This window comes from Myripristis murdjan, chromosome 20 (genome assembly GCF_902150065.1).
Source record: "Myripristis murdjan chromosome 20, fMyrMur1.1, whole genome shotgun sequence".
Lineage (NCBI taxonomy): Eukaryota > Metazoa > Chordata > Actinopteri > Holocentriformes > Holocentridae > Myripristis > Myripristis murdjan.
In genome coordinates this window covers 21,134,268-21,158,352 of record NC_043999.1, presented here as the reverse complement: position 1 = coordinate 21,158,352, position 24,085 = coordinate 21,134,268, and the positions used below count along the sequence as shown (strand labels likewise).

Genomic DNA, 24,085 nt, shown 5'->3' with positions numbered 1-24,085 from the left:
TCCCTCATTCTTTGGCTCACAGACTCCATTCAAAGCTTAAATGACTCAGCAGATGTTCAACTTTATGTGTGTCATCTTCAATTTTTCATGTCTGTCTTAGTTTGGCATAAAACACAGTTTAAGTTTGGAGTTATTTTTGAGCCGCCTCTGACTTTTGAATGAGTGTGTATTGCGTGAGCTAGAGTGGCATTCCTGAGGGCTAGAGTGGAGCAGCCCTTAAAATTCGCCTAAAACTTTTGTCTTTAACTTGCTCTCCTGGCCACAATTTTCACTCCACATGCATAATTTTTTGGAAAGTAGTAGGAAAACTAGTTGTGCTTTGAAAAATGTAAATACAAAAGCAAAGTACCTTCAACTTTTTAAACTGTGACCCTTAACGAGGCAGGAGTGCCAGCTCTCTCCCCCATAGACTCCCAGTATATCTGGAATGCAAAGTCTCAGGAGAGAAGCAGAAGGACACACTTTTCCAACTCGCTCTAAGGTGGGCATTTTTGGGAGTTGGAAAATAATTTTGACACAGTTTGAAAGCCCAAAGCCTTGCCTTTCTCATGATACCTTTTATTTTCTGCTCGGACTTACTGTCATTGAGAACAAAGCAGTAGTTTGACCACTACGTTTAGGTGATTTTTCACAGAAGCAGCACTGTCACTCATGCTGTGTGCTTCATAGAGCCTCATTTCTGGCTCCGCCCACACAAGCCCCAGTGGCACAGTGGATGGTGTCTCTGCCTGCCATGCAGGAGACCAGGGTTCAACTCCCCGCCTGGGCAAGAGCCACAACACTACACAGCCCACAAACAGCACAGGGCTGCTGATTTAGCGCATGTCCAGGCGCTCGCAAGGCAAGCACATCAAAGTTTCTTCAGAAACTTTATAAAGTCTAGTTTGCATTAGTGTCTGTGCAGATGTGTGTAACTCCTCATACACAGGTTTTTGGAGTTTTTTCAGAGATGATCTGACTCCTCATCTGAGCCTCATTCTTTTGGGACTTCCTGTCTCCTCATCCCCCTGCTGTTTGACATGTAAGAGAAAGAGGTATTGTGTGTGTGTGTGTGTCGGGGGAGGTCCTCATACTGAGCTGTTGTTTCTGGCAGAGCCCAAATAAGCGTGACGGCACTGCATTAAAAAGGAGCCTGTCCAGTTCTCCTTCCATCCCTCCATCACTATGACACTGCTGCCTGACTGAGACACCTGGAGGCTCTGATGGATAGTCCAAGTGGTGCATTTAAAAATAAAAATGTGTAAATTTATATTGTAACTGTCGGTGGTTGGCTAACAAGGACAGCGGCCGCCGCCAAGAGGACGAGGAAAAGTGAGGCCTTCATCTAACTGAGTTGTTATTTTGTGTGCAGCATGATAATGGGATCACAAGGCCAGCTTTGTATAAACAGCGAGGCAGCACACTGTTTGTGTAAAGACACGAGCGAGAATGCAAACCAAAATTTGTGTCTGTTTAATCTGTTTAGCAGCCAAGATCGCTTCATGGTTTTTCAAGATGTTCATGTGATCCCCTACAAAGACAATACATGGTTACAGCTACGATTTACTTAGTTACAGAATAACAATATCAAACTCACCTTAACATGGGGTTTGGCCAGCAGTTTAAGCAGCTCTCTGATGTCTCCACTGGAAGATTTCCCTTGAAGCTCCTCTGACAACTAAGGAGACAAAGAGAAAGAAAATTCACACTTTGGGTCAAATACATGCATATATACTTCCAATGAGGATACACACATTAAAGTTACTGATCATAAAAATAATAGAGTAAGAGCAGAAGATACCACTATGTTCTATAGAAGACATATCCAACCATTAAGAGGCCACACATATATAATCAAGCTTCACACTTTATTCAATGGTATTCTTCTGATTTAGACTTACAAGCACTATCAATCTATTAAGATGTATGTATCTGTCTTATGACATCTATTCTTCCTTTGCGAGGCAGCTGCATTCACGATCACGCAAGAATTCATCTAGTCAGGCTTCAATTATACACTTGTGGCTGAACCATGGCGGTTCAGACCAATCAGTGTCCTACTGGCAGCTACTGGTGTGCTTTATGTGTTATGATAGCAAGAAGCGACAACAATGGCGGCTCCTACAGAGGTTAGCGGGGTTAGTGTAGAAACTGCTATAGCATCAATTATAACAGAACCGGAGACTATCAACAACAACAAGCCACAGTCTAAGGACAGCTATCAAGCTGTCTTTAGATTGTTTCCTCTTCATCACGCTCCTATGTAATATGGTTCATTGCTCTGATTGGTTGAAGTTAGACAGCGATAGGCAGGTGGTTCATCCAATCACCTGCCAAGTATTTTACGAGAATGCCTGCGATTTTCCAAACAGTTTCCATTGACGACTTCTCAGATGTTCAGTGCAACAAACCGTCTGATGCATCAGGTTACATCTATCTAGGAGTGAGTCTCAACCTCCTATTTTTCTCAAAACAAGTATGAGAAATAAATGCCAGTGGAACAAGGCAATATAATTTCAATGCGAATCCACATGATTTTCTTGAATAAAATGGCATTTCCTGATAGTAGTGGGTTGGTCTACCTTATTCTGTCTTGGTTTACACTTATTCTTAAAATATTACTCAAAAAAGTCAAACTGCATTATGTAACCCCACTGATTTAAATATTTTCAATATTTTCAGGAGTAAACTCAATACCCCTTTCACACTAACCTAAAATCCCACAGCCATATGGGTCTGGAGAGCAGTGTGAACACAATAACTTGAAAGTTCAGTCTCGCGTTCTGAACCCTTCAACAGTCCCGGGTTATTATCGGCTTTGGTTCTGATCAGCAGAGATGTAAAACGGTCACTTGCCGAACTGCGACCCATGTAGCTGAAACAATACAGACGGTGCTCTACATTTAACTCAGCAATCCTAATCTCACTCTAACTTTAACCTCTGTAAAATATCACTAATACATTATCATCTTTTGGAGTCAACTGATTAAATGTTCATGGTGTAGTTGTGATGAGAGATTTCCAGGGGTGGATGGTACAAGACAACACATTTCCACCAGGTTGGAAGATTAGTTCCATGTGAAAAAACCCTGTATGTAATCCACTTGCTTCATTAAAGTGATATAACAGCAGAGTAACCCTCCAACAGCTCATGTGTAAAAAAATACTAATTCACAACCTACCCACTACCTAGTGGTCTAGCCAGGGGCACAGGTGGAGGGCTCCCAGTAACATGGGCTTTCCAAACAAGAAAGGTGATGCTGTATTAATTAGATGCATCTGGCTGGAGAGGTCATGCCTGTAAAGGGCCAGTAATTCCTACCAGATGCAAGTTGTTGCCACCTCCATTTTGTGTAAAGTTGCTATTAGCTAGGACCATTTTGTCAGTGCAGTATTCAGGGGTGTCATCAGTTACTGAACAAAACAGTCAATCCCTGCTGGAAATGAAAGGGAGCTGTGACTGCATCCAGGAGCACTGGGATCTTGATGGACTACATTAGTGATAGATATCTGAGTGGGGCAACTCTGCTCCTCAAGCCCAGGCCACACTGCTCTCCGTGGGCTGTGATTTATGGTTGATCCTCCAGGATGTGGTGACAGTGTGGAGAGGAGAGGCGAGCAGTCGCATACAAGGACTTGCTTGTACAGAATTGGAACCGAGAGCTAACACTGACTACACAGCGAGGGCCAGTGAAAAATCACAGGCAGGATGTGTGTGTGTGTATGTGTGTGTGTGTTGTGAGAGTGAGAGCTAAGAGTGCGCACATGCACAGCCATGTTTCTTTTCTTTAGTTGGGTGTATGTGTAGAATGTGTGCGTTTGCATTCATAAAAACACACGATTGAATGTTTGTGCGAATCTAATCTATGGGCGGGAAGATAATCCTGGGTCCAACAGTTCAAACCTCGACCACCCTTATAGAGATACATCAAGCATGTGTGTTGATCAGCTCATCTGTTAAGGTGAACAATGCATAACTGCAGAGGGTTGATTTAAATGATGATCGTTTAGACTCAATTTATTTAAAAAAAAAATAAATAAATCATGGAATAAGCACCTAATTTATCATCAATGAGCAACATGTAGACTCAACCATGAAATTACGTGCTTATTCCATGTTTCTCGTCAGCTGAGTCGAAACAGCCTTCTCTTAAATCAACTCTCAGCAATTTATTAGCGCACTAATGAGAATGTAGACACCAAATTCATCCATGTGTCTGCAGTGAATAGTTTACTTCAGGGCTCCGTGCTATTACTTAAGCATATACGGTATGTATTTAGGCTACTATCTGAGGGAGCCAAAGCAAACAGAATTATCTCAAAAGTGAGAAAATGAGAACATTAAGACAAGTCTGGCGGTGTTTTTATGAGAATGGTAAAATTTACACAGATGGTTATAAAAAATAACTCCGTACTTTGCACTCTACATCTTACATATTATGTTAACAATATTTCTTTTTCAAAACTGATGAATGTACAGGACAAACAATAAAATAACTTGTTATATTTTATTCAAAAAAGTCAGTCGACCTACTTTCAATGATCCTAGGAGCTTGATATCGCTCAACATTGTGTATACTAAAATGTTGGCGTGAACAATCGACCAGGAACTATGAATGAATTTGGAGTGCATCACTTCACTGTTAAGTTGAACAATAGGCTCAACTCTCAAAGAAATTTGGTGTATTCCTTCAAGAGAGATGATCATACAGAGGAGGACACATGCTGGAAAAACCTGCTGTTTGTTTGACTAATGAACCCTGCGGCGAGGGAAGAAGGCAAGAGAGGTGACGCAGAGGTAAAACTGGGGGGCCTGGGGGTTAAAACAGGGTTAGGAAAGGGGGGAGGATGTCATTTTACCCAGTGATAGGAGCACATGCCGAGGCTGCGGGGGTCTTTCCATTAGTCTTGACCCCCCCAGGGAGAGAGAGACCTCGCTAATGAATAGCCACAGTGGTCAAGGTTACTCCAGCTGAACCCCATTCAACCCCACACTGTACTTTATCAAGTATAGAAGACCCAAACTGAAGAAACTCTGAAGGATCAAATAGAAAAGAGGGGGAAAAGCACAAGGAGAGGGATGAATAGAGACAACAAGAGAGAGTAAGACGGAAAGACAGGAGACAATGCATCTGTCTCAGAAGACTGAGAGACACAGAGAAACACAGAGGTGCAGATGAAGCACGACCACTTCACTTTGTTTCGCTCTTTGCTCCATCAAGCACTGCTGCTTGCTAGTGGGACGCTCAGGGTTCACCCAGTGTTCCTACGTCTTTTCACTCGATACTTTTTCAAACGGAAGAAAAATGTTCCCTCAATGTAATTTTTCAAACCACAAACAGCAAACAACAGCAAGCAACGTACTGATGGTTTCCTTAGAGCAAACAGCGAGTGCAGACATCTGAACCATCTGATGTCAGGACTATGGACAATGCATGGCTTGGGAGATATTATTCTGTATGTTGCCAATAATGTCATGTATGTGTTGTTCATGCTGACACTAATGCCAACTTTGTTCAAGTGTTGTTATTAACTTTAACTAAATAATGTGAAATATAAATTTAAAAACTTCCTTTAAAGAGCATCTTTGGAACCATTTTGTCAGATATCATGTACTGAACATGCATCAAGTTATGCAATTTTGTTAATATAGTATGCCTATGCTTCTTTTTCTGTTGAAGAAATATAGGGCTGAGGGAACATGAGGTTGCTTGCAGTCTGCAAAAATTACACTGAGGGAAGATAGGACCCTGAGGACATAGATACACCCTCACTCTCTACGTGCTCTGGGGTCATGCATCCATACTAATAAATGGTTTGTTAAATAAGGCTTGTTAAATTTTGGTGAAATATAATGCATAATCATGTCAGACGGATGCTAGCTGAGTAGATGCAGCTATGTGAATGTGATGGAATAAGTAGTCTGGCAAGCTTACAGTGCTTTGTTTAGCCAAAGTTAGCAGCTAAAATATTTGAGGCCATCCCAGGTAAAGATGATGTGGAACTCAGAACAAAAATCTAATCACCTGTAGAATATAACGGCTGGATTTTTGCCTGAATGTGAGTGATTACTGCACCATGACCACTGTGCTTAATATTAAAACTTTGAAATTCCTCCTGTCACATAATGGTTTGTATCACCACCGATCATATTATAAAATGTACTTAAGGACCACCGCCTCTCGTGGACAATGAATGGAGGCAAACTGTTTGCCTTGTGAAATCACATCTGGTGTGCAACTATCAAGAGATGGACAGAGCAGTGGAGGAAGAGCCAAAGGAGCAAAGAGAGAGAGAGAGAGAGAGAGAGCACACACAGGAATCAAAAGAGAGAGACAGAAAACAGAACGTGAGAGATGAGGCCAAGAGGAGAGGGAGGTGGAGGTACAGGGGAGTTAGGGTCAGCGTCTTTAGCAAGGGAACATCTCTAACTCTGATAGAACATCCATCATCTCCTTGCCAAGCTGCTAACAGCCAGGGAGGGAGGGAGGGTGGGAAAGACAGATAACTGTAAATTTCCAGTCCCTCATATTGTCCTATTAAGGCACCTTGTCCCATAACTCAGCGGGAAGGGAAGATGAGGCATGTTTGACAACATACTCTACTTTCTACCTTCTTACGTCCGAGTTGGAATCACTTTTTCCATCCTCGGGCCCTCACAGAGAGAGAGAGGGATGAGGGGTGAGGGTTGGCTGTGTGTAATTCATTTGTGAAACGTCATGACAAGCACTCCTGTGTGTTTAGATAAGTCTGATCCCAGCCCATCAGTTTACAGCTCTCCCTCGACCCTGAATGGCCAAGGGCCCACTATGTTATTTCAGACTCGGGTTATACTGATAAATCTAGCCAGGACTGGCCCAGCACTGAAGAGTGGAGTCATTGTCACCCGCCTGGTTTAACTGATTACATATTTATTGTATCACTTATCGATGATGTATTGGTTGCATATGGGAAGCCCTTCACCTGAATTCACTCTGAAGCATTATTTCGTTCAGATGCGTGCAATGAATGCAGTATGTTTTATGACTGTTATTATCATCCTGGGTTTCAACAGAATTTTAGATGCCAAAGTCTAAACTTTTCCACCGTGGAGAAAATAAAACTCTGAAATAATAAACACTCATTTTTTTAGCCAGAAAGGATTCATTAAAAGTTATTAAATATCAAAAAAAAAAAAAAGAACACCTGTATAACAGAGGCTTCAATCCATAAATAATGCTAAAGATATGGGTCTTCAAAAACCATTTGCAGTTAAGAGTTGCATTTCAGATGTAAATCAAAAACCTGTGTTCCTCCATTGCATACATTCCATTTAAGAGATTAATTTTATCATTTTGCTTAATATTTAACCCTATGGTTTACACTACAAAAATTATCTACACGTGGAGATGCTCATGTGCATGCAAACTTCCTCACTTGTTCGTCTGTACATGAGCAGTCCTTCAAACATTCAGATGGTGTATGTGATTGACACTGTACACTATATGTGAGGCCTATGGAAACTAAGAACATGCAATTGAAGACGGATTCAAAGGTTGCAGAGGGAGTGGAAAGCATCAGTCAATGAGATATTATGTTTGCACGCTTTGGTTTCATGTATTTATATGTATCTTGGAACGTGTACATCGATACAAAGCTGCGAGAAATTCCCGGGTTCAAATTGTGCCCGAGTTTCATAGATATCTTTAAGACGTTACACAGACAAGAGGCTTGGGGAGCCATGATGTCCCGTAAGGTTAGGGTGAACACTTGAGCAGTCACCTGACACTTGTTGCATCTCTCTCTCTCTTCCTCTCTCTTTGTAAAGCAGTGCCATACGCCTGAACTGTGGACAAGTGCTCTTTGACGCCACCTGGTGGTCTTTTGGTCAACCACAGGTCTTGAGGCAAGTATGAGAAGAGTTGGGAAGGTGGCCAAAGGAGGAAAGGGGTGGTTTGGAGGGGGGAAAAGAACAGGAATCAGCCGCCAGGGTATATGGTCTAAGTTCAAGCGATGGACACTGATTTGGAATGAGGGACCCGAGTTCAGTGTAATGCTGATGTGGCTTGTTTGGCTTTCTACAAGTTTTGACAGGATTGATAGAAACTGATTGGATCGACAGACTATGACCTACGAGCTGGTTCACGTCTGAGGCCGATTTGCCCCTTTTGATTAATGTAATGCGTCACTTTACATTCCGCAGAGAGGCAAGAGTGTGTCTGCTTGTGTTTCAGACTTAATGAGAGCCGAGGAGAAGCTGTGTGTGTGCATGTGTAGGGAATCACTGTGTGTGTGCATCTGTGTATGCGTGTGTGCAGTCACCCGCTAGTCTTTCTATGCATGTAATACAGTATCATTTCATGAAGCCAAGTATCGATCGTGTTTCAGGCGGCGTTGGCTGTGGTAGCTCGCCTGAGCAGTGGCAGTCACCTGCTGTGTGTGCGCTAGACAGTGCAGCCGGGGGCAGACAGGGGTTGAAGTGTCATTTTATGTTAGGCAATAAATTAAGCCTCCATTACCCGAAACCCAAGCCCGAAATGAATTTCATCTAACTGTAGATCTCTCCCCTCGCACTTCAATACCCCGCCACCACTTCAATGGGTTTCATTTGGAGCGGCGACTCGGGTGAAAAACGATCCGTTTTAAAAATACACTGCAACGCTTTGGGTCGGGGTTTTATTTTGGGGGGGGGCGGCCGGGGAAGGGGGACTTAGGATCGCGGTGCGCTGTGGGACGCTTTGATACAGCATCTCTGGGCTTTATCCCGATACCTGATAATCCCGGGGAGACGCTTCGCGGAGCATTTACCAGGAAGCATAAATTTGAAAGTCTGTAATTTGACAAAAAGAATGAGAGAGAAAGTCTGCAAGAGGGCGGGTGGATGGAGGCTGATGGTTGGGGGTCTCTTGAACATTTAATGGCCTCTCGCCACAATTTGAGGAGGGAGGGTAAAGTCTAAGGGAAGAGAAACAGAAGCGGTCTTTCCCGTTCTCCGTTGGCTGCTTAGCAGAATGTGGTATAAGTCTTGTTCTGGTACTGGGTGGTTCGTGCTGTTTCTCAGGGCCTGGGGTAAAAGCAGCGAAAGAAAAGGAGCGATACAGTTTCTATTTGAAGTTGTTGTCACTGCAGAGTTAGGTGGGGCTGTCCCAGTAGGGTTGAGGGCCTGGGACATATTGGGTGACCCTAGGGCTCCTGTCATCTGCACTGGTGGGTCGGTGTCGTCCAGAATGGAACATGTTGGCTCCCATACCGGAGCGTTCTGCCAGTCAGGTCATGAAAAAGACCACAGGGCTGACTTTCTTCCGTGACTCTCTCCCAGGACACTCTGGACTCTCTTTCTTTTGGACTCAACCCCTCTTGCCTTGACTCGAAGAATTTCAACCCGTCTTTCTCTCGTCTTTCCTTTGACTCAGTACTAATTAGGATGATGTATGGCTGTGGGCTCGTACGAAGGGGTGGAATAGTCAAAGGCACTTTGATTACAATAAACAGAGCGGGGGATTTCAAACAAAACCACACACCAGTAAAAGGGCTTTTCCTCCTGCGCTCACCGTGCCAGGTCGAATCTTGGGTTTACACAGGTGTGTGTGTGTGTGTCTGTGTGTGTTTGCATGTGTGTGAGCGCAGGCATGTGCGTGCTTATATGCACACGTACATTTAAATGAATAATGTCAATGACCAATACAGGAATAAATGCCAGGACACTGACCAGCATAATGGGATGTTTAGTTAATAAGACGACTAAATGCTTTTCACAGCTTGAGCCGAGCAGGAGAGCCAATAGAAAGAAACGGCCTGTCACGTCGCAGCTATGTTGGTACTCTATTATTGTCAGTGTGGTGGCAGAAGCGACATTTAAAGGACAGTTTAAAAAATGAAGTGCGGCTACACGCCAGCGGTGATGCTGCCTCCATATATTTCACTCGTTTTCTCCGACTCTTGCGCTCATACAGTGCAATTCTGCTTCCTCTCGATCATCTGCAGTTTGTCTGCTGCTGTCACCCGTCACAACGTGGCCATCCATCTTCGGCCTCCCTTTGAATCTGTGCCCTCTCTCTCTGGTTTCTGCCCGAAGAAAATGATCTGTCTGTCCCTGTGGAGCTGGATTTTCTATTTTGCAGCATATGGCTAGACATCTGGGCAAAGAGGGGGCAGGGGGGTTAGGCGGTGGGTGTATGGACAGTGCAGAGTTTTATTGGAATAAACAAGTCATCTAGAGCCAGTGTACACTGAGTGACTTCAGAGGTCACTCCCAGGGGAGAGGAACAGCAGGACAAGTTTTGTTAAGGCTGCCGCAGGCTAACAAGAGGGTTGTTTGCATTTGTGTCTGTCTGTGTGTGTGTGTGTGTGTGTGTTTGAGTGAGTGAAAGCAATAAGAGAGGGACGCTCCTCTTCAAATGGACTTACATCATTGGCCAGAGTCCCAGCATTGTCCAAAACGGGAGCGGGGTTACTCTCCTCATAGTGCTGCAGCCGTTCATGAATCTGAAAGGACATATTATGATGGGAGAGAGAGAGAGAGAGAGAGAGAGAAAGAGAGAGAGAGAGAGAGATGAAGGGGTTAGCTTGGGGGTGCAGGGCAAGGGCAAGGCCTCTCTGAGCAAACACACAACCATGATGCCATGATGTAAGCACATGCGCACACACAAGCCCATGTGCACAGCTGGAACCATGACTGTATGAAAAACACATGCACCCCTCTCCGTCCACACACATATACCACTCACAGTAACACAATCTCACACACACACACACACACAAACCTATCACCTAAGATGCTCTCAAATGGCCGAGCACTACAGAAAGCCTCTAAGTGTTTCACTTTGCCACTGAGCAAACAATCCAGTTTTCCACCATGCATTTGATATGCCCCGGTGGCCAGGTGAGGACTCCCAAATTATTTCAGCAGCTTGGTTAAACTGGCTAAATATTTCCTTATCAGCCTCAATGCTGCAGTTCCAGAATACCAGAGACAAAGCCGCCTCTCTGGAGAGTTACTAAAATGGAAAGTAGGCCCGACTCGTGTGCAACTCTTGCTCATTTATACACACGAAAACACTTCAATCATCATTCACAAACTGATATGTGGAGCAGAGATGGAATAATTTACATACACACACTACAATGCGATCGCACGCACATACACACACAGTTTTCACACACGGCTGCACACAGACAGGCGCGAGACACGAAAGCCATCCCGTTCATGATTTAAGAGCAGCTGTGTAGGAATGCGTCAACAGCCCACAGGCTGCTGTCAGGTCCCATCAACGAATAGACTGGGACGACTACACTCCTGTAACACCCACTCCTCGCTTTCTGCACAGCCCAGCATGGTGAAGGGGAGCTGGGCGACATCCTGACGGATGGCTGGGCCCGGGGCCTGGATCTCCAGCTGGATGTCCCAGCAAGCATTCCAGGACGAGGCTGGAATTGAGGGCCCACTGGCTGGGGAGACAGTGACAGAGAAGGCTCTGGACCAGCTGGGTGTCTGCAGGGCCAAGTCAAACCATGTGGGTGCATGCACACATACACACACGCACACACACACACACACACACACATGGAACGGTGACAAACTGTGACAGAGATCACTAAGACAGTGAAAAGAAAAGCAGTTTGTTTGCTGTCACATTGTTAACAGCTACAGATGCTGTGTGCAATTAAAACATCTGTTTCGGGACTGTTTGCAATAATTTTTCCTTCCCATTCCTCAAACCATGTTTATTACACAGACAACATACGAGCAGCGCTGTGGAGACAGTGGAATGCTGCTTGGAATAAAGGGAACGATGTGAAATGAGATGCAGAATCTGTTCTCGCTAATGACACTGCCACTGCAAATGCTTTTCAATCTTCTCTGCCCCCAGGGTGGAAATGCTGGGGATGTTTTGATCAGAAAACAGACATGTTACATGTGTAGATGAGTTCATTTGAATCTTTTCAGGTCATCATCTGTCTTTCATCACGCCCAGATTAGTGCTGAGGGATGAGGTCATTTACAATGCAACACAAATACGCCAATTTTGCCATCCGAGAGCGATTTCGTGACTTTCCGGTGAGAATAATGCAACACAACTATGCATTGAATGTATTCGCGTATTTGCCCCTTTCGGCTGATCATAACCTCTGCTCAACTGTTGGCCTTAAACTGGCACAGCCGTGTCAGCTCGACTTATCCATGCAGTCTCCTGTGAGTAAATCACAGTCTGCAAGGGCTACGTGTTAGCCAAAAGAGCAGCTATGTTTCAAGGTCAGCTTAGAGGTTCAAATCCCTGCGTAAAGCCCACATTACTCGGCTATAAAACACAGTGCATTAGGCGTGTCGCGGAGGTAATCTGTCGAAGGCCTGAGGGAAGCAGATGTACAGTACAGAAATCTAGGACCTGGGGACCCCGGGACTAGAGGGCTGAGCTGCGAGGTGAGATAGATGGTTAACTCGGAGAGAGGAATGGGCCTTGGCTGGCCTGAAGAGACGAGGGAACGTACATGAGACTCCGGTCAGTGTTTACAGGAGGAGACTATGTTTAAAATTGTGTTATCACAGCGTGGTGTTTGGATCTGTGCCTCAACTGCGACTAACATAAGCCTGGGCAGACTTCACCCGACTTCACTCGCTGTCACAGTGTGTTCCCTGTTTTGTGGCATCAAATTGAAAACTGCCACTCTGGGGCAACTCCTGGAAACTTTTATTCCGATCTGTAGAATTTCATGTAGCCACGTCATATTTGAATAGTCACCCTCCACTGTTTATAAGCTCCCGAAAGCTCCACCCTCGGCTCTGACTCCTCTCTCTGTTCCTCTACCAAGCCGTAAAAGGACAAGGAGGCAGCTCCAGTTACTTCATCTGTCCTGAGCATCTCTGTAAGAAAACAGATGAAATGAAGACGAGACGTTTGCCAGTATCTACGGCTCCCCAACATACCACAGTCCCAGTGACATCTGCTTAGGTAGTTGTTGCTCTACCACCTCGGCTTACTTAGTTACTGTGGAATTTTTCGCTCTGCTCGGTGAGCAAACGCGAGATTGAAATGCTTTTATTTACAGCTCAGGATGCCGTCCAAGCGCCTGTCCATGACGCAGTCACGTATTTTAAAGTCATTACCCCGCTTTTTACATAGCGCGTTCTCTGTCCCCCTGGTGAGGCAGCAGCGCTCCTGGCAAGTGGTGGAGGTGGCCGGGTGGAATTTATAAAAAAAAAAAAAAAAAAAACACTCGGTAGGACACAGTGAAAGACAGTGTGCTACAGCCAAAGGAGGCTTTGCTCAAACTAGAGCGCAACTCCAGGACACAACCGAATCAAAGACTGGGATTCTGAGGCTGCTCCGATGAGAAATGCAGTGTTTCTTCTATGTAAAATAAGGTCGAGGAGTCGGCCCTCCGAACCCTCAAAACTCAGAGAGCAAAGCTTCCTGAAGTGCAGGCTTACAGAAGATGAATGAATGTGTACCTTCAGCGAGAGCTTCCAAAAAAACATGCTACAATGGAGCAGTGTGTGTCCAATCTCCACAAGAGGCCTCAGACCGAGTTGTGTTTGCTTCCAGAAATACCCCGAGGGCTTAAAATACACACGGCAACACACACTGGGAGGGGAAAAAACACGAGGAAACGGACGAACATGGATAAGAATCATCAATATGAATTGGGGACGATGTTAACGTTTGAAACGGGAGAACATTCAAGAAGATGAGAGGATTGCTGGAGCAAAAACACAGCATTAATCTTCATCATGGTCAGACACAGGGGTGAACGCTGCCAAGGATCACTGTTATGGTTACAAGGTCAAAGGCTGCGTAGTGGACTCTTCAGTATTCTTTGATCACCTCACGGACATAAGAATCCAGTGACTAAATTAATCAATTCAAATGTTTCTGATCATTAATGACTAAATTCCAACATTATAGGACATACAAAAAAAAACCCCAAAAAAACAGTATTAATTGCCTCAAACTTGGGTTGTTACTGTGGAGGACGTATAGCCCAGGAAAAAAAAAATCATACCTTACAAACAGTAATCCAGACACACTACAGCAACCGAGAGTTTGGCAAAGGGAGAGGGGGAGAGCGTGTGAGCGAGTGAAAGCTTGAAAGATGGAGAGGTGCGCTGATGGAGGGAGAGGGAGAGGTCTGGAGATCACAGAGCTGGATAGTGTTTCTGTTTCTGAGGCCTGCAGGGCAGCTCAAGGCCTCTGGTTAACATCCACTGCCCAGAAAACCTCATGTCGGGCGGGCTAGGGTTGACGCTCTTCCTCCCGCTCCCGTTTCCTCATCCACTCACCGGAGCAGATCCAGTATCAGGCCTCTGTTAATCCGCCAACCCCTCGGTCCGCTCCAGAACACCTTGTCAGGGCGCCCAGTAGACTACACCAAGCCGGAGGGATGGGGAGTGTGTGTGTGTGTGTGTGTGTGTGTGTGTGCGTGTGTGCAAACAGTCATGCATGGTTGCGACTGAAATAGCTGTCAGTTGGCGTGTTTACTCAAGTATCACCAGGAGAAAGGCTGAGACTGGCTCTTCTCTCCTTTCATAAAGCAGCTCGGTTTCTATAGCAGGACCTCTGCTTCGGCCCTGGCATTGCAGCAACGTGTCCTGGACAGCATGGTACGGTTTCACTTCTGGCCAGGAGATGACAGCACCATCCTCTATCGCTCTGCCAAGGGAGCAACTGGTTTAAAAGCCACATCAACCAGAAATAAGTCTGGTTTTTTTTTAGTTTTGCGTTACAGTTGTCCCTCGCTATAATGCGGTTCACCTTTCGCGGCCTCGCAGTTTCGCGGATTTTTTTTTGTGCAATTTTGCATGCTTTTTTTTTTTTTTTTTTTTTTTAACGGCGCATTGTGTTCTGCGTCCTGATTGGCTAAGGGACTGTAGACCACTGCCAATCAATCTCCTCGGTGCCGTGTCTCCTGTACAGTACAGAATGCGTTCATTCTATAATACTGGACTTATTTTTCTACGAAGGTTTGAACTTTGAGAGTTTAAACAAGAGAGAAAAGTGAGAAAATGTTCATGCCTGTCTGAGAAAAGTGTATAAAGTGTGTAGTGAGGGGTTTTACAGCCTTAAAGCATCTATAATAATTGTAAAAAATAAAGCTGACTACTTCGCGGATTTCGCCTATTGCGGGTTATTTTTAGAATGTAACTCCCGCGATAAACGAGGGACCGCTGTATAGTGACACTGAGGCTTGTTTGCATCATCTATGGCAGCGCAAGCATTTTATAGACAGCAGTGTTTTATTACGTTAATCCAACAAAGCATAGAAAAAAACTGAAGCAATCACATTTACATTATTTGAAACAGTGTCCACTGTTGGAGAGTTTGGGAGTCAAACATGGGACCCTAAGCTGATCAAAGGGTCAGCATGCGCACACAGGGCACCTTGACCGAACCATGAACCTCTACATGGGGGTCTGGTGTCTGAGCTCAGATTTGTGCGAGACATGTTCTCGTTTGTCGTGGCAAACGTCTGAAGAATGCGACAGCTAATTAAGAACTGGGAGCAGATGCAGTGGACAAAAGAGAGAGAGAGAAAGAAAGAGAGAAAGAGAGAGAGCAGGGCAGCAGGCCAAGCATCCATGACAGCCGTATCATTAAGATGGGAGATAGATTTCCTCCTGGAGCTCTTGGAGAGGAAGCAGCGGGGCCCCTGACACACGCCTGCGTAAGCCTCGTTTATTCTGTGTGTCAGTGACAGTGCTGGACTGTGAGACACACACACACACACACACACACACACACACATTAACACAAACAGGCTCTTGAAACATAGTCAGTCTGCAAACAATGTCACTGCAGGTTTTCGGCTTGTTTTTCAGTCTCTAATATCACCTTTCATTAGGCACACAGATTAAAAACATCACCAGCAAAATGCAAGGCAAGTGCCACGTATTAATCAAGCAACTCATTCTGGTGATTTATACACACTATTGGGTTAGAAAACAATATGATAAATGGCTAAGGGCATAATGCCAGGACAAATGCATATGCCTTACTGAGTCAGATGGATTTGAGCACTTTCGAGTTAGTCAATTCAACATAAAAATTTGTGCGGACTATCTTTAAAAACTCCAGGTGAGCAGCGGGCTAGCCCATGATGTCTTCAGGCAGTTCTCTGTCCACAAGGGACCCATAAATACAATATATGGCACCATGAACCTTATTTTCCAAATTTTCTGCACTGCTCTTATTCTCCATGTCCTATTAAGATTGGCTTCATATTGTATAGACCTTCTGGTTTCACTTTGGGTCCTTTTTTTTTTTTTCCAAAGGAATACAAAAATGGAAATCGGGGTCGACCAAAGTGACCTGGAATAATGGTTGTGGGATCACTCCAGAGAGTTCCCTTGATTACCAATACAGACATTTGACTGATAGAATGGGAATTGGTGGATCTGTAGGCCCCTCTTCGTTTTCCCTCTCCCCCCTTGTACCCTAGACACGGTTCAAGTCTGTGAGTTTTAAGGCTATTCAGTAGTCAACGGGCCATACTGCTGCCTGTCTGCTTTAGATGGGAGTTTCCCTCCTCCTCTTTCCCTGTCTCTATCACAACCCTGCCTTTGGCCTCGTTCATCGTCTGTTCGTCTGGCTCTTCTTGCTCTCCTGGCTCTACATAGAGGTGCATGTTTGTGGACACTGAGCATGATCTTTCGACTTCACACTGCACTCAGCCATTAAACACTTTTGAAAATATTTGGAAGGGGGCCTAAGCGCTGAGTATAACGTTGCGAGGAGGGAAATTTATTTTGGATGCAGAAGAGGTTTTTGAACCGTAAATAACCACCCTGCTTGTGTCAGAAAGTACATTTTTTAGGAACAAATGACAAGTGGAATTGCTACAGCCAAGGCTGCGCAATCCATAATGATCTTTAATTTATACTGTCACTGTGGTACCAAAGTTCCAAGCTTTTTCTAACTACAATACAGGGTCTAAATAAGTGTACTAGGTGGACTGAACTAGGAGGGTAGACATTTATGAAGGCCACTTCTCCCTAAGGATGGAGGTTCCCTTCTCCAAAGCAGCCCGAGGGTGTTTGCTCAGCTCCCCACGAGGGCTCCTGTTCCCACAAAATAATAAATACAGACCTCTGAGACGGCCGGTGCGCAGAACGTGCTAACCACAGACAGTGCGAGTGGATCTCTAAGGTGGTATTGACTTACAGGTCGAGCCTTGCACCAGAGACGATTAGCCAGCTTTTATTGCTGCATGCCGGGTGTAGGGTTCAATGGGCCAGAGAGAGGAATTGCAGCAGGGTGAGAGGTTTGCAACAATTTCCTTTTTTGAATCTCCCTGGGTAATGAAGAGCGGGGGCAGAGTGAGATGTTCTGAGGTTTGGAGAGGTTAAGGGAAGCATCCAAAGAGTGAGTCTGTGGTTGTTGACCATGGGTACAGAAATGAACATAACAGGCTGAGTCACAAAACTTGGAGGTCTCCCTGGTACTCAGTCCAGTAATTCATACTGGATACCGAGTCTGGTATTCAAGGAATACAGTCCAGTTTGTCTCAAAATGAGCCCATTCATCAAAAACAGTGGAAACTTTCCATTTGGGTACAAGCGTAAGCTATGGCACCTTTACATGTCATTAAAGGCCTGTAGCACTGAAGAGCAAACTGCCAAGACCACATAAATAGTGCTGGGTAACAAGGAGGCAAGCGCCAGGCCTATTAGCATCTAACTAGAACAGAATTAAAGGGAAAACTGACTGACCACAAAACGAGAGCGCTCAAGGCCTGGCTGAAGGCCTGCTGACAGAAACTTGGTCTTATAAGAGCGCCACACCTGAGTCAGGTGGAAATTGAACGTTGTATTATATTTCCTGTGGCTTTTTGTGGAGCAGAAACTTGGCAGCGGAACAGTGAATGTAGTGGAATTTATAGAAAGCACACTTGAGTAACTCCCCTTAATTGAAAGGAGGGGAACTGTCTGTCGTTGTCGCTGCGATAGCCATACATGCCAGCGCTCGCATTTCATGTCAGCCCCAATGCTGCACTGATGACAAGTCCGCTGAGTGAGGCGACCTTGTGAGCCCATAGCCCTGCTGAAAGATGATATTAGAAAATATTTGTTTGATGTCTGTGACATAATCGAATTAGGAGGGATTTGAGAGGTTGTCCCGACCGTCTGATGAGGGCAGGTGAGGAGAGACAGAGGTTAGAGAAGTCTGGTTTAAGTCTGTAGTGGGCCTGATTTCTCCCTTTCTCTTTCTTCTCTCTCTTTCTGTCTCAGACACCTCCTCCTCTGGTCCTTTTCTCTCCCTCAAGACAGACTGACCAGCAACTGATGCTCCATAATTACCCAGGAGAGGCCTGAGCGTTTCCATATGAGCGACCTGGGCTTCCGAGCCTGTCAGATTAACATGATGTGTATGTTTTATCTCTGCTGTTTAGCCATTCCCACAGCATCGACTTCACAGCCTCGTGGAATATTAGGTGGAACTGGTGGCGGGGCTTTGGAGGAATGGGGACAATTAAGGCTTTATTAATGGTGTGCCACTGACATTAGCCATGTTCACCTGAACGCTCCGGTCTGACTGCCGGATTCTGCTGCAAGACGAGACGGTTGTTCTGTACTTCTGTGTGCCTCGAGGTCTGCCTGTCTCTCCATTTGGCTCACCAGCTGACAGGCTGGCTCACGTCACAGTACCAAGTGGAGAGCAGAGGAAACACATAGTTCTGCCTGTCTGGAGCGGGACAGTATCCACTTACGCATCCACGCTAACGATAAGAGACGCTAAAAGCAGCTTGGTTTCTCTCGATTGAAGAAAAAAGAACATAAAAAAACAGGTAGAATGAACAGCCGCATCCTGCTAGAGAAAAAGCATGGCGCTTTGAAGTCGCACTGACATACTGATCATATGACTGTGAGGACCAGGTTTTTATACTCTGCAACAATGAATTGGGTCACTTTAGCTTAGAGACACTGGGATTTATTGGACTACAGCTGACATGGGCCCCCAGTGTGAGCGCCACCCAGTACAGGGCAGGCTCATCCTCAAAGATGAATTCATATCTTCCACTACTGACAGTTCATCTGAGGAGTCAAATTTACCATTCAACTAACAGACACATCTTTAATGTCACTGCACACTGAGCTCATCTGTTGGTTAGGTCCCCTTTGCAGAGGATCAATCCCAGAATCAACTTAACTAACTCTATGAAAAACTATGTCTTAATTAAATGGTAATAATGACAGAATCTGTTGCAAACATAATTTTAAGTTCAACCAAGATGGCAATGTAAGAATAAATTCTTCCATCCACTGGTACAAAGCTTTTTTTTAAGGCAAGCACACTCCAAGTAAAGAGCCTGTGAGGGCATGGCACTGAAACAGTCTTTCCTCTTTTTAAGTACTGATGCCAAGCACACTCAACTCTCAACAGTATGGAAATAATCTATTCTCTTTTAAGTTCTCCCACTAAAAAGTTTTACTCAGCATGCTAAATCCTGAACAACACTGACATTGTCTATCCCCTCCGAGTTCCTCTAGAAACATCGCTGTGGATTAGCTATAATCAGGGGTGGTTAGAAGGCCAGGTGAAGTCTGGGAGCTCCACCCATATGCCTGGCTAAATATCACAGAAATATAATGCCACCTTCATTAGCATCATTCTATTTGCCCCACACTGCGGTGTTTTCTTTGGGGCCGACAAGAGCGAGAGCCTGCATGTGCACAGGCCCTGCCCATCATTATCTGTGTTATAGATGCCTTATTCTTTGGCCATCCATAATAATCCAAGCATCAAATGAAACCCTTCTGGTTTCCTCAAGCCCCGACCTCCAGTTTTTACTCCAGTGTCTGAGGTATGCCATAATTCAGGCACTTTTACACACTCATGCTGGCTCATTACAACCTGGGATCCTGAACAAACATGCTTACATAGAAAAGATTTCTTCAGAGGGAGGGCGGTGAAAATTATGTCGATTTTTCTCTCTCAATCGTTACTGTGACATAATGATTCTGGTGGGAGTGAAAAAGACCACCAACAGGGGAAATATATCATGCCAGCAAATGAAAACAGTTTTAGACATTTTTTTCAAAATGGAGAGACAAAGCAGATACAGAGGATATAATAAAATGTTTTACCCATTAGATAAGTTTATGTGTGGCAAATTGACTTTAACAGCATTTTGATTTGTAGTGACAGACTGGAGAAACATTTGCCACATATACACATCATTCTGGCTGAGTAAAGGATGACAAACACGCTGGTATATGAAAACAATGTGATAAAAAATGCACCTTTTCTTCATTTCCCTTTCCAACAGAGACTGGAAGAGGACTGGAAAAGGAGATGAGCTGCAGACTGCAGACAGGATCCCAAGTGAAGGTGAGGTTAGGGCAGAGGGCAGACAGACAGCATGTGGTTCATTCATTAACTCGGCCTGTCTGCTGAAATATAAAGATATCAAGTGTGCTCATCTTCTCCCCAAACCTCTGCAGCACTCCGATTTAACAGGCCACAGACCCCGGCTGCAAGCAGAACTCACACTCACACTGGCAAAGGGTGAGATAGACTATATGGGTGGGTACTGTCTTGGAATGACAATAAACTAAAGTTTGAATGGGATTGGGACACAGAGAGGAGGAGGAGGAGGGCTAAAATGAAGCAGATTGAGGAAAGTAAAGCAATGTTGGGAAATTGTGCAAGTGTATGTTTGGATGTGAACCAGGAGGAAAAGAAAGAGAGAAATACAGATTCTGTCCAGTCCCACAGTGAACATACTGTACCGGTACCAATCCCACAGTATATAATACCTGAGCCTGTTTTACCTTCTACTGCATTCTGAAAATAAATATGAAAATCTGTTTTACCCTTTTATTTTGTTGGTATTTTTAAGAAACCAATACACAACTAAAACTGACTTGTCCTAAAACACTAAAACGGTCCTTCTCTTTGTTTGCAGCTTGAATCCTTACTGTTGCTGTTTTCACATTTTCATGGTGGTGAGCTTGAGTTTCCTCTCAGACTGTGAGTTGTATCAAAAGCTGCAGCTTAGGATTGTAGTTAAACTGTCACATTAACAGAACTATTGCTTGTAATATTAGATTGCTGAGTAAGAAACATAGTTTCAGAAAATATTTGTTCAACAGTTAGAAACCAAGATGAAGTTTGAAATCACCTGGATATAGAGAGGTTAAATGTCTAAGCTGTGACACTGCCTGCTGAAAACCACACTGGCCTTGCATTACTGCCATGGATATAAAAATGAGACACAAACAATCACACACACTGTAACGATTGAACGGGAGATTTTAAAGGAAGAGATTTTTTTTTTTTTTTTTTTTTTTTTTTTACCTTGACCAGCGATTGGAGGCTCCTCTCACCAAACATGTCCTGGAGGAAGGTGCTGTCCTCGGGGCGGCTGACATGGGGCTGGAGCTGAGAGGGCAGAGCCGCTAGCAGCTCATACAGACCTGGAGAGGAGGAAGAGGAAACACGGGGTCGTGGGCAAGGCAATGGAAGCTGGAAGTGCATATACACACACAGGCGCATAGTCACACACAGTCCGGGAACAAGACAAAATGTGTAAGTATGGACATTAATACACGAGCAAATGAATATTAGTTGTGTAAATTGTCTCTTTAAAACACACACACGCAAACGTACCCCTTTAAGTATCATAAATCTTGCTACAGTAAAACAGGCTATACATCTGTTGCTGCACACTGAAGTCAAGAGGAAGCCAGGAGGCAATAAGCCATTTCCCCTCACAGCCTCTACTTCCTGCTATTGTCCAAGCCTTTCCTGTTGTTCGAGGAACACTGCGAAAACTCGTACCAGCCGACACCAAAATAATCCAGCTTTTATCCATCCCAAATCCAGATTCTCAACTATTTTGTAAATTGTCTTTACTACACAAACGTCACGCACACCTTGGATGATTTTTCATTCGCACATCTTCCCCGCCTGTAAACAAGCAATTTACAGAGTAAAGTGCACGCATGTTTGCTAAACAGAGGTTTTGGAAATGGCAGCCAGGATAAATTGTGTGTGCGGCTGCTGTGTTGGGTATGTCAGCGTTTTTCCGACTCAGAAAATCAAACTAGACGGAACTGAGCTGCTCTGAAATGGCCCAGTGTACTGACATGAACTGAATTTGAGTTAAGTGAATTGAGCAGGCCTGGCTGTGCACCAACTGTGGCTCACCAGCTCGCAGGGACAGTGGACTTGTGAATGTATCCCGGGCTCACGAGGCTCAAAACATAGCATGAGCAAAGGTCGCTGGTGACAGTGAGTGAAAAATGGTGCACGGACCAGTAGTCCCGCAGCCTCGTCTGAATCCCCTCAGAATGACACATGCTGAAATCCGCAAGGCCTCCAGGGGCATACTAACCCAGCTCCAAAAAAAGGGGGAATGAATATTTCAAATTCAATTTAAAAAGAAACAGACTGGGGAGATGATGGTTTCAAGATTAAGCAGAGGGGGAGGCAGACTACTCAGAGAGAGCGCAAAAAAACAGCAAGTGACCAAGTTTTATTCCAAGTACAACAGAGTCCTGGAGCGCAGCTGACAGAGAGTAGTAGCAGAAACTTGTTTGTTGCTCCATTCAGGCCCTTAGGTTTGGCCGCGATCCACTTCACCAGGGGGTAGGTTAAAGGTCAAGCCCAAACAACGTCCAGTCCATTTGAGCGTATTGCAGACCACCCTACCTCTACAGCAGCAACCCCCCCAGATTCAAAATCCTCAATTACAGCCACACAGTGCACGAAACCCTTTGATCTAACCCCGATCATGCATAGAAACTCTAAACACATTCGCAGCGGAGCCACTGAAACGTCAAAACAAACTCGAGCCACTTGGCTACCTCTCTGAGAGTGTCCATCATCGCACGAGAACGAGAGGGGCAGAAAGAGAAGTCGAAGGGGGAAGAGAAAAAGCACCACAGAAGCACAGGAGTGAGAAAGTGGATAATTCATGGCTGAAAATGACTGATTGAAAACAATAGTTGACACTGTTTGCTGGGTGAATGACTGACTGACTGACTTGGCAGGCCGGTTGGGTTAGAGCAAGTGTGTACTGGCAGCTCCGGCTGGTTGGCGTCGTAGCTATAGCTGACTGAGATCAGAGCACGAGCTAGCCCTGCTGCTGGACAGTCAGATAAATGGAGTGTCATCTGCCACTTTCAACCCTATGCTTTCCATTTACAAGCTGCTTTGGGCTTTGGCAAATGATTTTCTACCCTGTTCCTCGGCGCACAACACTGTTTCTGTGCAGCGTTTGCACCTAACGCTTCCCCGTTACTGTAGTCCTGTTGTGTAGAGAGCAGAGGCGGTGTATAAGGAGAGGAAAAGGGAAAAATCTCTTTTCAGTGAGAGATTTTACACACATCGCATGTGCGTCAGTCTTATTGCAATAACTCCCGAGGCTTTACTCAGGCTTGGTGTGCGATATTGCCTTTCTGCCACAGGGTGAAGCCACCCAGTATGTGCAGTGTGTGATCTTCGGTTGCCTGGTTCTGCACTCCTCATCACCAGAATCCCTCAGTCCAGCTAACACAGGCCTGCCTGAGGGCAGCTGGTCCCCTCAATCATTTACAACTTGGAAGTCCCAACTGAACCTATCACATTATAAAAAAAAAAAAAAAAAAAAAAAAAAAAAAAAAAAGATTTAAAGGGACATGGGATGAGGTGGAGGGGTGTAGGAGGAGAGGTGAGAGAGGGGAGAGATGTGGAAAAGTCATCACTATTGGCAGTGCTAAGACACTGGTAGGGAGGGAGGGAGGGAGGAAAGAAGGGAGGAAGAGAGGAAGAACAGGAAAGAGTCCCAAAGCATTTGTCTCCCCAGGTGTGAAGTCTCCCCTCTCATCTAATATCTCAGTGCTTTTCACATCTTTATTCCTCCTGCAGCCTTTTTGTCAATTCCCTCCCTGTCCACGCTGGGGGAAACCTGAAGAGGCTGTCCCCTGGTGTGTTCACGGTGCTGTATGGGAAACAGATCAATTCCTGTACCTGATCAGGAATAACAGCATAATAGATAAATAGACAGCAGACCAGCTGCCACTGCACTCTCCCTCTGAGGTCACTGTGTCAGGCTGAACCTGATGACCCAGGGAAAAGTCAGTCTCAGACAACAACAGAAAGAGCTGCCCAGGAGCCAAGAGCTAAACAAGGGCCCTGCAAAGCTGAAA

The 24,085-nt window shown here is 45.0% G+C and overlaps 1 protein-coding gene across 5 annotated transcripts in view; it reads right to left on the bottom strand.

Annotated features, from left to right (window-relative positions):
* mpp7a (MAGUK p55 scaffold protein 7a) overlaps nucleotides 1-24,085 on the bottom strand; it is a 140,402-nt gene that overhangs the window by 67,192 nt on the left and 49,125 nt on the right. For all 5 annotated transcript variants that reach the window (XM_030079632.1, XM_030079633.1, XM_030079635.1 and 2 more), the window contains 3 exons: nucleotides 21,252-21,370; nucleotides 10,366-10,443; nucleotides 1,577-1,657 (listed from right to left, as the gene is read on the bottom strand). In XM_030079632.1, the coding sequence (XP_029935492.1) occupies nucleotides 1,577-1,657; nucleotides 10,366-10,443; nucleotides 21,252-21,370 (278 nt within the window). The remainder of the gene's footprint in view (nucleotides 1-1,576; nucleotides 1,658-10,365; nucleotides 10,444-21,251; nucleotides 21,371-24,085) is intronic.